This window comes from Entelurus aequoreus, linkage group LG10 (genome assembly GCF_033978785.1).
Source record: "Entelurus aequoreus isolate RoL-2023_Sb linkage group LG10, RoL_Eaeq_v1.1, whole genome shotgun sequence".
Lineage (NCBI taxonomy): Eukaryota > Metazoa > Chordata > Actinopteri > Syngnathiformes > Syngnathidae > Entelurus > Entelurus aequoreus.
Window position 1 is genome coordinate 54,642,940 of NC_084740.1, and position 14,626 is coordinate 54,657,565.

A 14,626-nucleotide genomic window follows, 5' to 3' on the forward strand; every position below is an offset into this window, starting at 1 on the left:
AAGCCCACCTACCTGTGGGTCAGCAAGGCGACCCACATCAGGGTAGAGGTAGAAGTGGATTCCCCGGAAGGCCCCTGGCAGGGTGACCCCTCTCACCAACAGGATCAGTAGCATCGCATATGGAAAGGTGGCTGTGAAATAGACCACCTGCGGGGATAAAGCAACATGTTCCAACCGGTCTGTGGATCCCATGTTCCAAAAGAACCAAGCGCTCACCTTGCCAGTGGACTTGACTCCCTTCCAAATGCAGAAGTAGCAGATGACCCAAGCGACGGCCAGACAGATCACCAAGTCCCAGTTTAGGGAACCAATGTGGTGGATTCCTGAGGATATTCTTAATACCCTGCGCCTAAAGCCAATATTGAAAGATATTGGTTTTAAAAAAAAACTGCCACTGTGTATCAGAAAGGCTCAAAATAGTCCACAAAGTCAAAATCGCTCATGCACAAGTACAAGCACAAAACGAGTCTTACAATTAATGCGGACGTTCCTCCCACCAGTTATTGATGACCACCACCTTGCATAAAATAAATAATTAGAAAGCCTTAAAAACATAATCCACAAAGTCAAAATCGCTCATGCACAAGTACAAGCACAAAACAAGTAATAAAAAAATACTGTCAGTCTTCTCACCAGTTATTGATAACCACCACCTTGCATAATGGAAATAAACGCAAAGCCTCAAAATAATCCACAAAGTCAAAATCGCTCATGCAAAAGTACAAACACCAAACAAGTCTTACCATTAATGCTGACATTCCTCCCACCAGTTATTGATGATTACCACCTTGCATAAAATAAACAATTGGAAAGCCTTAAAAATAATCCACAAAGTCAAAATCGCTCATGCACAAGCGCATGCACAAAACAAGTAATAAAAAAAATATGCTGTCAGTCTTCTCACCAGTTATTGATAACCGCCACCTTGCATAATGAAAATAAACGCAAAGCTTCAAAATAATCCACAAAATCAAAATCGCTCATGCAAAAGTAGAAACACCAAACGAGTCTTACAATTAATGCTGACGTTCCTCCCACCAGTTATTGATGACCACCACCTTGCATAAAATAAATAATTAGAAAGCCTTAAAAAAATTAATCCACATAGTCAGAATCGCTCATGCACAAGTACAAGCACAAAACGAGTCTTACAATTCCTCCCACCAGTTATTGATGACCACCACCTTGCATAAATATATAATTGGACGGCCTTAAAAAAATAATCCACAAAGTCAAAATCGCTCATGCAAAAGTACAAACACCAAACGACTCTTACAATTAATGCTGACGTTCCTCCCACCAGTTATTGATGATTACCACCTTGCGTAAAATAAACAACTGGAAAGCCTTAAAAATAATCCACAAAGTCAAAATCGCTCATGCACAAGCGCATACACAAAACAAGTAATAAAAAAATGCAGTCAGTCTTCTCACCAGTTATTGATAACCGCCACCGTGCATAATGGAAATAAACGCAAAGCCTCAAAATAATCCACAAAATCAAAATCGCTCATGCAAAAGTACAAACACCAAACGAGTTTTACAATTAATGCTGACGTTCCTCCCACTAGTTATTGATGATTACCACCTCGCGTAAAATAAACAATTAGAAAGCCTTAAAAATAATACACAAAGTCAAAATCGCTCATGCACAAGCGCATGCACAAAACAAGTAATAATAAAAAAATGCTGTCAGTCTTCTCACCAGTTATTGATAACCGCCACCTTGCATAATAAAAATAAACGCAAAGCTTCAAAATAATCCACAAAATCAAAATCGCTCATGCAAAAGTAGAAACACCAAACGAGTCTTACCATTAATGCTGACATTCCTCCCACCAGTTATTGATGATTACCACCTTGCATAAAATAAACAATTGGAAAGCCTTAGAAAAAATCCACAAAGTCAAAATCGCTCATGCACATGCGCATGCACAAAACAAGTAATAAAAAAAAAATGCTCTCAGTCTTCTCACCAGTTATTGATAACCGCCACCTTGCATAATGGAAATAAACGCAAAGCCTCAAAATAATCCACAAAGTCAAAATCGCTCATGCACAAGTACAAGCACAAAACGAGTCTGACAATTAATGCGGACATTCCTCTCACCAGTTATTGATGACCACCACATTGCATAAAATAAATAATTAGAAAGCCTTAAAAAAATAATCCACAAAGTCAAAATTGCTCATGCACAAGAACAAGCACCAAACGGGTCTTACAATTAATGCTGATGTTCCTCCCACCAGTTATTGATGATTACCACCTTGCATAAAATAAACAACTGGAAAGCCTTAAAAATAATCCACAAAGTCAAAATCGCTCATGCACATGCACATGCACAAAACAAGTAATAAAAAAAAAAAAATGCTGTCAGTCTTCTCACCAGTTATTGATAACCGCCACCTTGCATAATGGAAATAAACGCAAAGCCTCAAAATAATCCACCAAGTCAAAATCGCTCATGCAAAAGCACACGAGTCGTACAATTAACGCCGTCATTCTCCCACCAGTTATTGATAACAACTTGCATGACGGAAATAAACGGAAAGCCTAAAAATAATTCACAAAGTCAAAACCCAAAGTACACTCACTCATGCACCCGACAATGCACTAAACGAGCTCATCTTGTATTTGACATTGTTTATATGGTTAGGCACAATAAGTCTTCAACTTCAACCTTAAACAACATTTTCAATTTCTGAAAGTACAACTGTTTGTTTATTTTGTTGACCACTGACCAAAGAAATAACAAACTAAGACTAAACTAAATGTGCGTGCACCACTCGGACAAGAAACGCTTGATTAAGTGAGGAATGGAAGCGGACTTACTCCCAGAACTCAATGACCGGCGAGGTGGCGTTCTGGTCGGGAAGCACGGAGCCGTTGCCCCTCTGAAAGGTCACGCAGGAAGCTTGAAAAGTGGAAGCATGCAACAAAGGTCACGGCGGGAATCCAAAGTGGAGCGTGGGGGGGAAGAAGCCTCTCACCTGTGTTCCAGCTGTTGTTGCAGGAGGCCCACGGCAAGTCCCAGGTGAAGGAGTTGGACAGGTAGAAGAGGGCCCAGGCTAACACCACGATGTAGTAGACGTTCAGCAGGGCCACAATCACCTGGGTGGCATAACCCACACCTGGCGCAAGTACACACCTTTCATTAGCTAGAAAATGAGCTATGTTCCGTGTTATTCCCAATAGAAGACAAACATGAATATACACAACCTTGTAAAAATACTAAAATCTGACTGTTTTTTCCTTTTTTTTTAAATTTATTTTTATTATAATTTTCTCTTCCCTCCCCCCAATTGTATTTTTCTTATGTTGTTGATTTTTTAATGTAATTTTAAGGGAGGGGTGTTTAGTTAGTGTCCACTATAAAAAAGGTGAACATTTTTGAAGCTCTCAATAAAGCATATTATATTAAAAAGTGGTAGTATAGATAATTATACATATTTCTAGGCTGCTTGACACTTAGGCCGTATAGGCAAATGCTAAGGGCACCGTCCATCAGGGGGCGCCACGCCAGTGCCACAAATGTTGGAGAAGAAAAAAAAAAAAAGTTGGTACTATTATTTCTAAATACAACAAATAATCCCACGTTAATTAAAATGCAAAGTAAAGCCTATTTAATAGAAATATTATTTGTTACAACATTACCCCCCCCCCCCCCCCCCTTCCCGTATCATGACTCTTTTTGGACGTCACCGCATCAAAAAATCAACACAAGATGTCAAAACGGCCAAAACTGTCAGGTGCCCAGGGAAGAAAAAAGAGAAAAGAAGAGGAGCAGAAACGAGAAAAAGACAGAGGTAGCAGGTAGGTAACGTTAGCCTACATGAAATTATTTGTCTGTTACAGAATGTGATAGTAACCTGGCTTTTTAGCATTAAGCTAATGTTACATGATTCGGCAATTGCTAGTTCTGTTTTAACGTCGGGTTAATATTGTGGAGGGGGCTGAATTGTTATGGAAAATAATAATGTAACGTTAGGTAATTACAGTACTCCCACCTTACATTCCTCAGGGACATTTGTATTAGATCTTTTAAGCAGGTGTTTTTTGTTTACATTGTTATTGCCTTCTGGTTAGCTAATGTTTGCCCTGCAGGTAATAGTCACTTTTCCACCCCTTTATACATTAGGTATAGTTGTAAGCCTAGTTGTTAAAGTGCACATCATTAATGTTAATTAAGCAATATCACATGAGAGGGAATGCTGTTTTTTAATTTGAGCACTGCTGTGATTCGGTTAAAGATAATCATAACATAACATTCTCATATAATATGTTAATTTGCTTTCTTTAAGTAAAAAATAAGGTCAAAGACAAAGCTATTCGGTTTCTTGTGAGTATATACACTTCACTGCCGATGTTGGGGGGGATGGGGGAAGGGGGGGGGGCACCTAAAATCTTGCCAAGGGTGCCAGATTGGTTAGGGCCAGGCCTGCACTTTACATATGTTTACTTTCTTGTTACTGTTTCTTGTAAAACGTTACCAAGTGTACCTAAAATACACCAATGAAAAAACACAAACTACACATGCACTATATTGCCAAAAGTATTTGGCCACCTGCCTTGACTCACATATGAACTTGAAGTGCCATCCCATTCCTAACCCATAGGGTTCAATATGACCTTTTGCAGCTATTACAGCTTCAACTTTTCTGGGAAGGGCTGTCCACAAGGTTGCGGAGTGTGTTTAGAGGAAATTTTCCACCATTCTTCCAATAGCGCATTGGTGAGGTCACACACTGATGTTGGTGGAGAAGGCCTCCGTTCTAATTCATCCCAAAGGTGTTCTATCGGATTCAGGTCAGGACTCTGTACAGGCCAGTCAAGTTCATCCACACCAGACTCTGTCATCCATGTCTTTATGGACCTTTCTTTGTGCACTGGTGCACAGTCATGTTGAAAGAGGAAGGTTGGGAGCATGGAATTGTCCAAAATGTTTTGGTATCCTGGCGCATTCAAAGTTCCTTTCACTGGAACTAAGGGGTGTTGCGTCAGACCAGACTTCCCTACCAGGGAAGTGAAGTCACTTGTCAATCCCAAGTTCTTTCAGATGACATATATGCAGAGTAAGAAGGACCATCAAGACAGAATAGGAATATTATCAAGTTTTACTGAAGCTTCAGAAGATCAGCAAAACCAATACATTTATTTAGGCTTCCCGAATCGATCTGACACTCAAACGGAAGAGCCAACTTCTTGCACGTGAAGAAAGCCCCCACCTGTCTGGAAAGGAACACAGCCTCATCGTTCTACTACAGATAAGACAAAAGGGAGTATTCCATCTCCTACAGTGCAAGCCTTTAAGGTAACACACATAGTTTACTTGCGGACATAAGATACAAAAAAGAGTACAAATGGAAAAACACTAGCTGCTTGTGACATGACTATGAATACAAAAATAACTCTTAAACATATATGCATTCTCCACAGGGGCCAAGCCCAACTCCTGAAAAGCCAACCCCACACCATAATTCCTCCTCCACCAAATTTCACACTCGGCACAATGCGGTCCGAAATGTAGCGTTCTCCTGGCAACGTCCAAACCCAGACTGGTCCATCAGATTGCCAGATGGAAAAGTGTGATTCATCAGTCCAGAGAAGGCGTCTCCACTGCTCTAGAGTCCAGTGGTGACGTGCTTTACACCACTGCATCCCACGCTTTGCATCGGACTTGCTGATGTATGGCTTAGATGCAGCTGCTCGGCCATGGAAACCCACTCCATGAAGCTCTCTGCGTGCTCTACGTGGGCTAATTGGAAGGTGACATGAAGTTTGGAGCTCTGTAGCAACTGACTGTGCAGAAAGTCTTTGCACTATGCTGACATCTGTCAGTTTACGTGGCCTACCACTTGGTGGCTGACTTGCTGTTGTTCCCAAACTCTTCCCTTTTCTTATAATAAAGTTGACTTCGGAATATTTAGGAGTGAGGAAATTTCACGACTGGATTTGTTGCACAGGTGGCATCCTATGACAGTTCCATGCTGGAAATCACTGAGAGCGGCCCATTCTTTCACAGAAACAGTCTCCATGCCTAAGTGCTTGATTTGATACACCAGGCCAAGTGATTAGGACACCTGATTCTCATCATTTGGATGGGTGGCCAAAGACTTTTGGCAATATAGTGTAGGTATAATCAATAACTCTGCTTTACTGATTGTCATTATCTCAGAATGAGCTGGTTCGTGGGAGTGACAGGAAGAAAAACCTGCTCTAATCGGTGGAATAAAGGTATATTTTTTGGGTTTCTTAAAAAAGATGTCATGGTTTTGATCTTTGTAGGACTTCGAAATAATTTAACAGTCAAATAAGTCAGAATTTGCAAAGAAAACGTCAAGTAAAATATTGATAGCCAGTCTTTTTCAGACTTGTTTGAAAGGGAGAAAAAGGTGTGTCAAATCTGCACTGGTTTCTTCGGTGGTGTTGATAGTTGACCTTCAAACAAAGGGCAGATCTTCCTCCAGCAGGTGATGCCGCCTTCACTGGTGTATTGTCCCAGCGCCGTCTCCAGGAAGAAGACGGGGATCCCACAAGCAAACAGGAAGATGAGATACGGGATGAAGAAGGCGCCTGGAGTTTGGGAGAGAACACATCAACCAGATGATCACAACATGACCGGCGGGGCTCGCTCACCTCCTCCGTTCTTGTAACAAAGGTAAGGAAAACGCCACACGTTCCCTAAGCCGATAATTTCTCCGGCCACGGACAAGATGAACTCCACCTTGCTGCCCCACTGACCCCTGTCAGTCATTTCCTCCTCCTTGGCCTTGACCACCAGGTCCAGCGGTCTGCTGTGTCCATTGGAGGCCTCCACCTTCATCTGGTCCTCCGTGTCACCTTTGAGGACACAAAGGAGGGACAAAATGCTCAGAAAGTACAGGAACTAAATAATCGTTAGAATAGACGCCACACCCAAGCCTACAAACTGTGGTACAAACACAACATGGCCTCCTTTCGTGGTGCTACTCCATTGCAGAAATTACAATATATATATATATATATATATATATATATATATATATATATATATACCGGTGTGTGTATATATATATATATATATATATATATATATATATATATATATATATATATATATATATATATATATATATATATATATATATATATATATATATATACCGGTGTGTGTATGTGTATATATATATATATATATATATATATATATATATATATATATATATATATATATATATATATATATATATATATATATATATATATATATATATATATATATATATATATATATACCGGTGTGTGTATATATATATATATATATATATATATATATATATATATATATATATATATATATATATATATCTCTATATACCGGTGTGTATATATATATATATATATATGTATATATATATATATATATATATATATATATATATATATATATACACACACACCGGTATATATATATATATATATATATATATATATATATATATATATATATATATACACACCGGTATATATATATATATATATATATATATATATATATATATATATATATATATATATATACACACCGGTGTGTATATATATATATATACCGGTATATATGTATATATATACCGGTGTATATATATATATATATATATATATATATATATATATATATATATATATATATATATATATATATATATATATATATATATATATATATATATATATATATATATATATATATCGGTATATATATATATATATATATATATATATATATATATATATATATTTATATATATATATATATATATATATATATATATATATATATATATATATATATATATATATATATATATATATATATATATATATATATATATACATATATATATATATAAATATATATACATATATATATATATACATATATACCGGTATATATATATATATATATATATATATATATATATATATATATATATATATATATATATATATATATATATATATATATATATATATATATATATATATATATATATATATATATATATATATATATATATACACACCGGTATATATATATATACACACCGGTATATATATATATACACACCGGTATATATATATATACACACCGGTATATATATATATATATATATATATATATATATATATATATATATATATATATATATATATATATATATATATACACACACACTAAAAAACAATAATGTACATATTTATATATATACACACACATACGTACATACATACATACATGTATACATACATGTATACATACAGTACAGGCCAAAAAGTTTGGACACACCTCCTCATTTCAATGCATTTTCTTCATTTTCATGACTATTTACATTGTAGATTGTCACTGAAGGCATCAAAACTATGACACCTGTAAAGTGAAAACCCTTTCAGGTGACTACCTCTTGAAGCTCATGGAGAGAATGCCGAGAGTGTGGGAAAAAGTAATCGGAGCAAAGGGCGGCTATTTTGAAGAAACTGGAATATAAAACCTGTTTTTAGTTATTTCACCTTTTTTTGATAAGTACATAACTCCACATGTGTTCATTCATAGGGTTGATGTGACAATCTACAATGTAAATAGTCATGAAAATAAAGAAAACACATTGAATGAGAAGGTGTGTGCAAACTTTTGGCCTGTATACTGAATATATATATATATATATATATTTATATATATATATATATATATATATATATATATATATATATATATATATATATATATATATATATATATATATATATATATATATATATATATATATATATACAAACAGACATACACATAGCAATAGTATGTTTGAGATAACTATACATTTTTAAGTCCAACAACTTAGACTTAAAAGGAGTTGGTAAAAGATAATTCTAGATTATAAATCCTGCCTCTCACTTGTGCAGTGGAAGATTGTGGCCCTAAACCGAGAAGTTTGTCAACTTTGACATTTAACTTACACCCGAAGATAGGGAGAAAGACGCGACAAGACGCTGGTTTGCGCCCATCTTTTTTTTTTTTTTCAACCTGCATGAGGATTAAGATTAATTATTTATTTATCTAAAGAGGAAGATAAAAACATCCCATCCGTCGGTATTCCAGTGAGAGCAGACATTGGACAGTAAGTGATTGTTTTATTATGTTTGTATTTCTTGTTCAGCACTACTTACTGGATCTGCTTGCCACGCAGCTTCGAAAACTTGTAGCTCATCCTCATTATATTCAGGCTCAAAAATAGAGGAAGATAAAAAAAACATACCATCCGTCGGTATTCCAGTGAGAGCAGACATTGGACAGTAAGTGATTGTTTTACTATGTTTGTACTTCTTGTTCAGCACTTAGCAACACAACTTACTGGATCTGCTTACCACACAGCTTTGAAAACTTGTAGCTCATCCTCATTATATTCAGGCTCAAAAATAGAGGAAGATAAAAACATCCCATCCGTCGGTATTCCAGTGAGAGCAGACATTGGACTGTAAGTGATTGTTTTACTATGTTTGTACTTCTTCACTTAGCAACACGACTTACTGGATCTGCTTACCCCTCAGCTTCTAAAACTTGTAACTCATCCTCATTATATTCAAGCTCAAAAATAGAGGAAGATAAAAAAAATCCCATCCGTTGGTATTCCAGTGAGAGCAGACATTGGACAGTAAGTGATTGTTTTACTATGTTTGTATTTCTTGTTCAGCACTACTTACTATTTGCATACCACGCAGCTTCTAAAACTTCATCCTCATTATATTCAGGCTCAAAAATAGAGGAAGATAAAAACATCCCATCCGTCGGTATTCCAGTGAGAGCAGACATTGGACAGTAAGTGATTGTTTTATTATGTTTCCATTTCTTGTTCAGCACTACTTACTAGATCTGCTAACCACGCAGCTTCTAAAACGTGTAGCTCATCCTCATTATATTCAGGCTCAAAAATAGAGGAAGATAAAAAAAACATCCCATCCGTCTGTATTCCAGTGAGAGCAGACATTGGACAGTAAGTGATTGTTTTACTATGTTTGTACTTCTTGTTCAGCACTTAGCAACACGACTTACTGGATCTGCTTACCACGCAACTTCTAAAACTTGTAGCTCATCCTCATTATATTCAGGCTCAAAAATAGAGTAAGATAAAAAAAACATCCCATTCGTCGGTATTCCAGTGAGAGCAGACATTGGACAGTAAGTGATTGTTTTATTATGTTTCTATTTCTTGTTCAGCACTACTTACTGGATCTGCTTACCACGCAGCTTCTAAAACTTCATCCTCATTATATTCAGGCTCAAAAAAAGAGGTAGATAAAAATATCCCATCCGTCGGTATTCCAGTGAGAGCAGACATTGGACAGTAAGTGATTGTTTTATTATGTTTATATTTCTTGTTCAGCACTACTTACTGGATCTGCTTACCACGCAGCTTCTAAAACTTCATCCTCATTATATTCAGGCTAAAAAAAAGAGGTAGATAAAAATATCCCATCCGTCGGTATTCCAGTGAGAGCAGACATTGGACAGTAAGTGATTGTTTTATTATGTTTATATTTCTTGTTCAGCACTACTTACTGGATCTGCTTACCACGCATCTTCTAAAACTTCATCCTCATTATATTCAGGCTCAAAAATAGAGGTAGATAAAAATATCCCATCCGTCGGTATTCCAGTGAGAGCAGAAATTGGACAGTAAGTGATTGTTTTATTATGTTTGTATTTCTTGTTCAGCAGTACTTACTGGATCTGCTAACCACGCAGCTTCTAAAACTTGTAGCTCATCCTCATTATATTCAGGCTCAAAAATAGAGGAAGATAAAAACATCCCATCCGTCGGTATTCCAGTGAGAGCAGACATTGGACAGTAAGTGATTGTTTTATTATGTTTGTATTTCTTGTTCAGCAGTACTTACTGGATCTGCTAACCACGCAGCTTCTAAAACTTGTAGCTCATCCTCATTATATTCAGGCTCAAAAATAGAGGAAGATAAAAACATCCCATCCGTCGGTATTCCAGTGAGAGCAGACATTGGACAGTAAGTGATTGTTTTACTATGTTTGTACTTCTTGTTCAGCACTTAGCAACACGACTTACTGGATCTGCTTACCACGCAACTTCTAAAACTTGTAGCTCATCCTCATTATATTCAGGCTCAAAAATAGAGTAAGATAAAAAAAACATCCCATTCGTCGGTATTCCAGTGAGAGCAGACATTGGACAGTAAGTGATTGTTTTATTATGTTTCTATTTCTTGTTCAGCACTACTTACTGGATCTGCTTACCACGCAGCTTCTAAAACTTCATCCTCATTATATTCAGGCTCAAAAAAAGAGGTAGATAAAAATATCCCATCCGTCGGTATTCCAGTGAGAGCAGACATTGGACAGTAAGTGATTGTTTTATTATGTTTATATTTCTTGTTCAGCACTACTTACTGGATCTGCTTACCACGCAGCTTCTAAAACTTCATCCTCATTATATTCAGGCTCAAAAAAAGAGGTAGATAAAAATATCCCATCCGTTGGTATTCCAGTGAGAGTAGACATTGGACAGTAAGTGATTGTTTTACTATGTTTGTATTTCTTGTTCAGCACTACTTATTGGATCTGCTTACCACGCAGCTTCTAAAACCTCATCCTCATTATATTCAGGCTAAAAAATAGAGGAAGATAAAAACATCCCATCCGTCGGTATTCCAGTGAGAGCAGACATTTGACAGTAAGTGATTGTTTTATTATGTTTGTATTTCTTGTTCAGCACTACTTACTGGATCTGCTTACCACGCAGCTTCTAAAACTTCATCTTCATTATATTCAGGCTCAAAAATAGAGGAAGATAAAAACATCCCATCCGTCGGTATTCCAGTGAGAGCAGACATTTGACAGTAAGTGATTGTTTTATTATGTTTGTATTTCTTGTTCAGCACTGCTTACTGGATCTGCTTACCACGCAGCTTCTAAAACTTGTAGCTCATCCTCATTATATTCAGGCTCAAAAATAGAGGAAGATAAAAACATCCCATCCGTCGGTATTCCAGTGAGAGCAGACATTGGACAGTAAGTGATTGTTTTATTATGTTTATATTTCTTGTTCAGCACTACTTACTGGATCTGCTTACCATGCAGCTTCTAAAACTTCATCCTCATTATATTCAGGCTCAAAAAAAGAGGTAGATAAAAACATCCCATCTGTCGGTATTCCAGTGAGAGCAGACATTGGACAGTAAGTGATTGTTTTACTATGTTTCTATTTCTTGTTCAGCAATACTTACTGGATCTGCTTACCACGCAGCTTCTAAAACTTCATCTTCATTATATTCAGGCTCAAAAATAGAGGAAGATAAAAACATCCCATCCGTCGGTATTCCAGTGAGAGCAGACATTTGACAGTAAGTGATTGTTTTATTATGTTTGTATTTCTTGTTCAGCACTGCTTACTGGATCTGCTTACCACGCAGCTTCTAAAACTTGTAGCTCATCCTCATTATATTCAGGCTCAAAAATAGAGGAAGATAAAAACATCCCATCCGTCGGTATTCCAGTGAGAGCAGACATTGGACAGTAAGTGATTGTTTTATTATGTTTGTATTTCTTGTTCAGCACTACTTACTGGATCTGCTTACCACGCAGCTTCTAAAACTTCATCCTCATTATATTCAGGCTCAAAAATACAAAGTTCTGGATCACCATTTGTTCCCAAATAGTCTTTGTTGTCTCTCATGAGTAGTAGTGTTGTTGTTATTGTTATTATACATTTGAGATAACTAAATGTTTTTTTTTAAATCTCCAAAAATGACAGATTCCGACAGAGATCGTAAGTGAAAGTAGGAAAAAAAACGGCTTAATTTGAATAAATCTCTTTGAAGTGTTGTGGCGCATTACATCACTGTGTAACCCCCGCATGGCCAGGTTTGTAGGGGGGCTTTGTCATGTGACCCACGCACCGTCCAGGAAGTTGTTAGAATGTCCCTCTGTGAGGGGCTCCCTGACCGTGCTCACTCCTGTCAGCTCGCATTAGTGGGGGGCCCCTTGAGGACCACCCCCCTGGCCCTTGTGTGAGTCCCAACTCAAAAGGTCTGGTCTGCAGCCAGCAGGAGTTTGAACCCTTTTTGGCTCCAGGAATGCATGGAGACAGATGTTCCGGGATGCCCTTAAACGCTCTCGGGGGGGGGAGAGAACTGATGACAATTTCAATTTTGGTCTTTTTCGTTCACGTTTAAGGAGCGCGGCCCTGTTGGCCGGAGGAGGGGGCCCCGAGTGTGACTTTGTGAAAAGAATTGGAGAGGGCAAGCGGAGCTGCAGCTAAATTGAGGTAAAAATAGCGGCCCTTGTTTTCAGGGAGGTGGGAATGAAGAATATTCCGGCGTACAATTACTACATGACACATCACACTTTCAGTTTCTCTTTTCAACACATTGGAAAAGGAGTCGGAGGAAGCGGAGCTTATTTACTCCTACCCCTTCTTTCTTGGCAATTTACTAACACTTTTGTTCACTTCCTGTCCTTAATGTGTAAATAATAACATTCTAAAAATAAATGTTAGTGAAGTCATTCGTAGTTCATACAGAGAGATGATGAGTTACATTATCAATACATTTCTTAGAGTGAGTCTTGATGATGGAATTCACAACGAAAGGGAACACGACGTTTTGTGCGTCTGTAGTCTTAATGCTAACGAGCTATGTTTGTTTCCGACAAAGTACATGCCTAAGTTGACTTTATTCCCTTTTTCATCCCATCAGTCGGCATTCCAGTGAGAGCAGACACTATACAGTAAGTGATTGTTTTATTATGTTTGTAGTTTGGGTTTCTTGTGCAGCACTTAGCAACACTGCTACCTGCTAGATCTGCTTACCACTTAGCTTCTAAAATGTGTAGCTCATCCTCATTATGTTCAGGCTAAAAAATATAAGGTTCTAGATCATCATTTGTTTCAAAGTAGTCTTTGTTGTCTCTCATGAGTAGTAGTCCGTCCATCCATTTTCTACCGCTTGTCCCTTTCGGGGTCGCGGGGGCTGCTGGAGCCTAACTCAGCTGCATTCGGGTGTTGTTGGTATTGTTCAAAGGCAATACCGAACGTTGTGATGCGTCTGTGACATTAATGCTCTGCCGTACGCTTCATTAAAATTGTTGACGGAGGTTTTTGGATGTTTTTTAGTGCGCTTTATAGGCGGAATACATCACATTTTATTAGCTGACTCTTGCTAGTGTTTAGTTGCGAGTAAGAATACATAAAAAAACATATGTGTGCTTGTGAATGATGGACAAAATTCCCCAAAAAAGTGCAGTTCCTCTTTTAGAGTCCCATTTTAGAGTATTTTTCAGCAATTTTAAATAAGTCTCAGAGTGAGTCTTGATGATGGAATTTAGAACAAAAAGAAACACGACATTTTGTGCGTCTGTAGTCTTAATGCTAACGAGCTATGTTTGTTTACGACAAAGTACATGCCTAAGTTGACTTTATTCCCTTTTTCATCCCATCAGTCGGCATTCCAGCGAGAGCAGACACTATACAGTAAGTGATTGTTTTATTATGTTTGTAGTTTGTGTTTCATGTGCAGCACTTAGCAACACTGCTACTTGCTAGATCTGCTTACCACTTAGCTTCT

General features: G+C 37.1%; 1 protein-coding gene across 1 annotated transcript in view; it reads right to left on the bottom strand.

Moving 5' to 3' along the window:
* The window catches only part of slc6a13 (solute carrier family 6 member 13), a 50,261-nt gene that overhangs the window by 17,193 nt on the left and 18,442 nt on the right, over nt 1–14,626 (bottom strand). Inside the window, exons 2-7 of the mRNA XM_062061230.1 lie at nt 6,638–6,841; nt 6,440–6,574; nt 2,992–3,132; nt 2,834–2,915; nt 217–349; nt 13–147 (exon numbers count right to left, since the gene is read on the bottom strand). Of these exons, the coding sequence (XP_061917214.1) occupies nt 13–147; nt 217–349; nt 2,834–2,915; nt 2,992–3,132; nt 6,440–6,574; nt 6,638–6,841 (830 nt within the window). The remainder of the gene's footprint in view (nt 1–12; nt 148–216; nt 350–2,833; nt 2,916–2,991; nt 3,133–6,439; nt 6,575–6,637; nt 6,842–14,626) is intronic.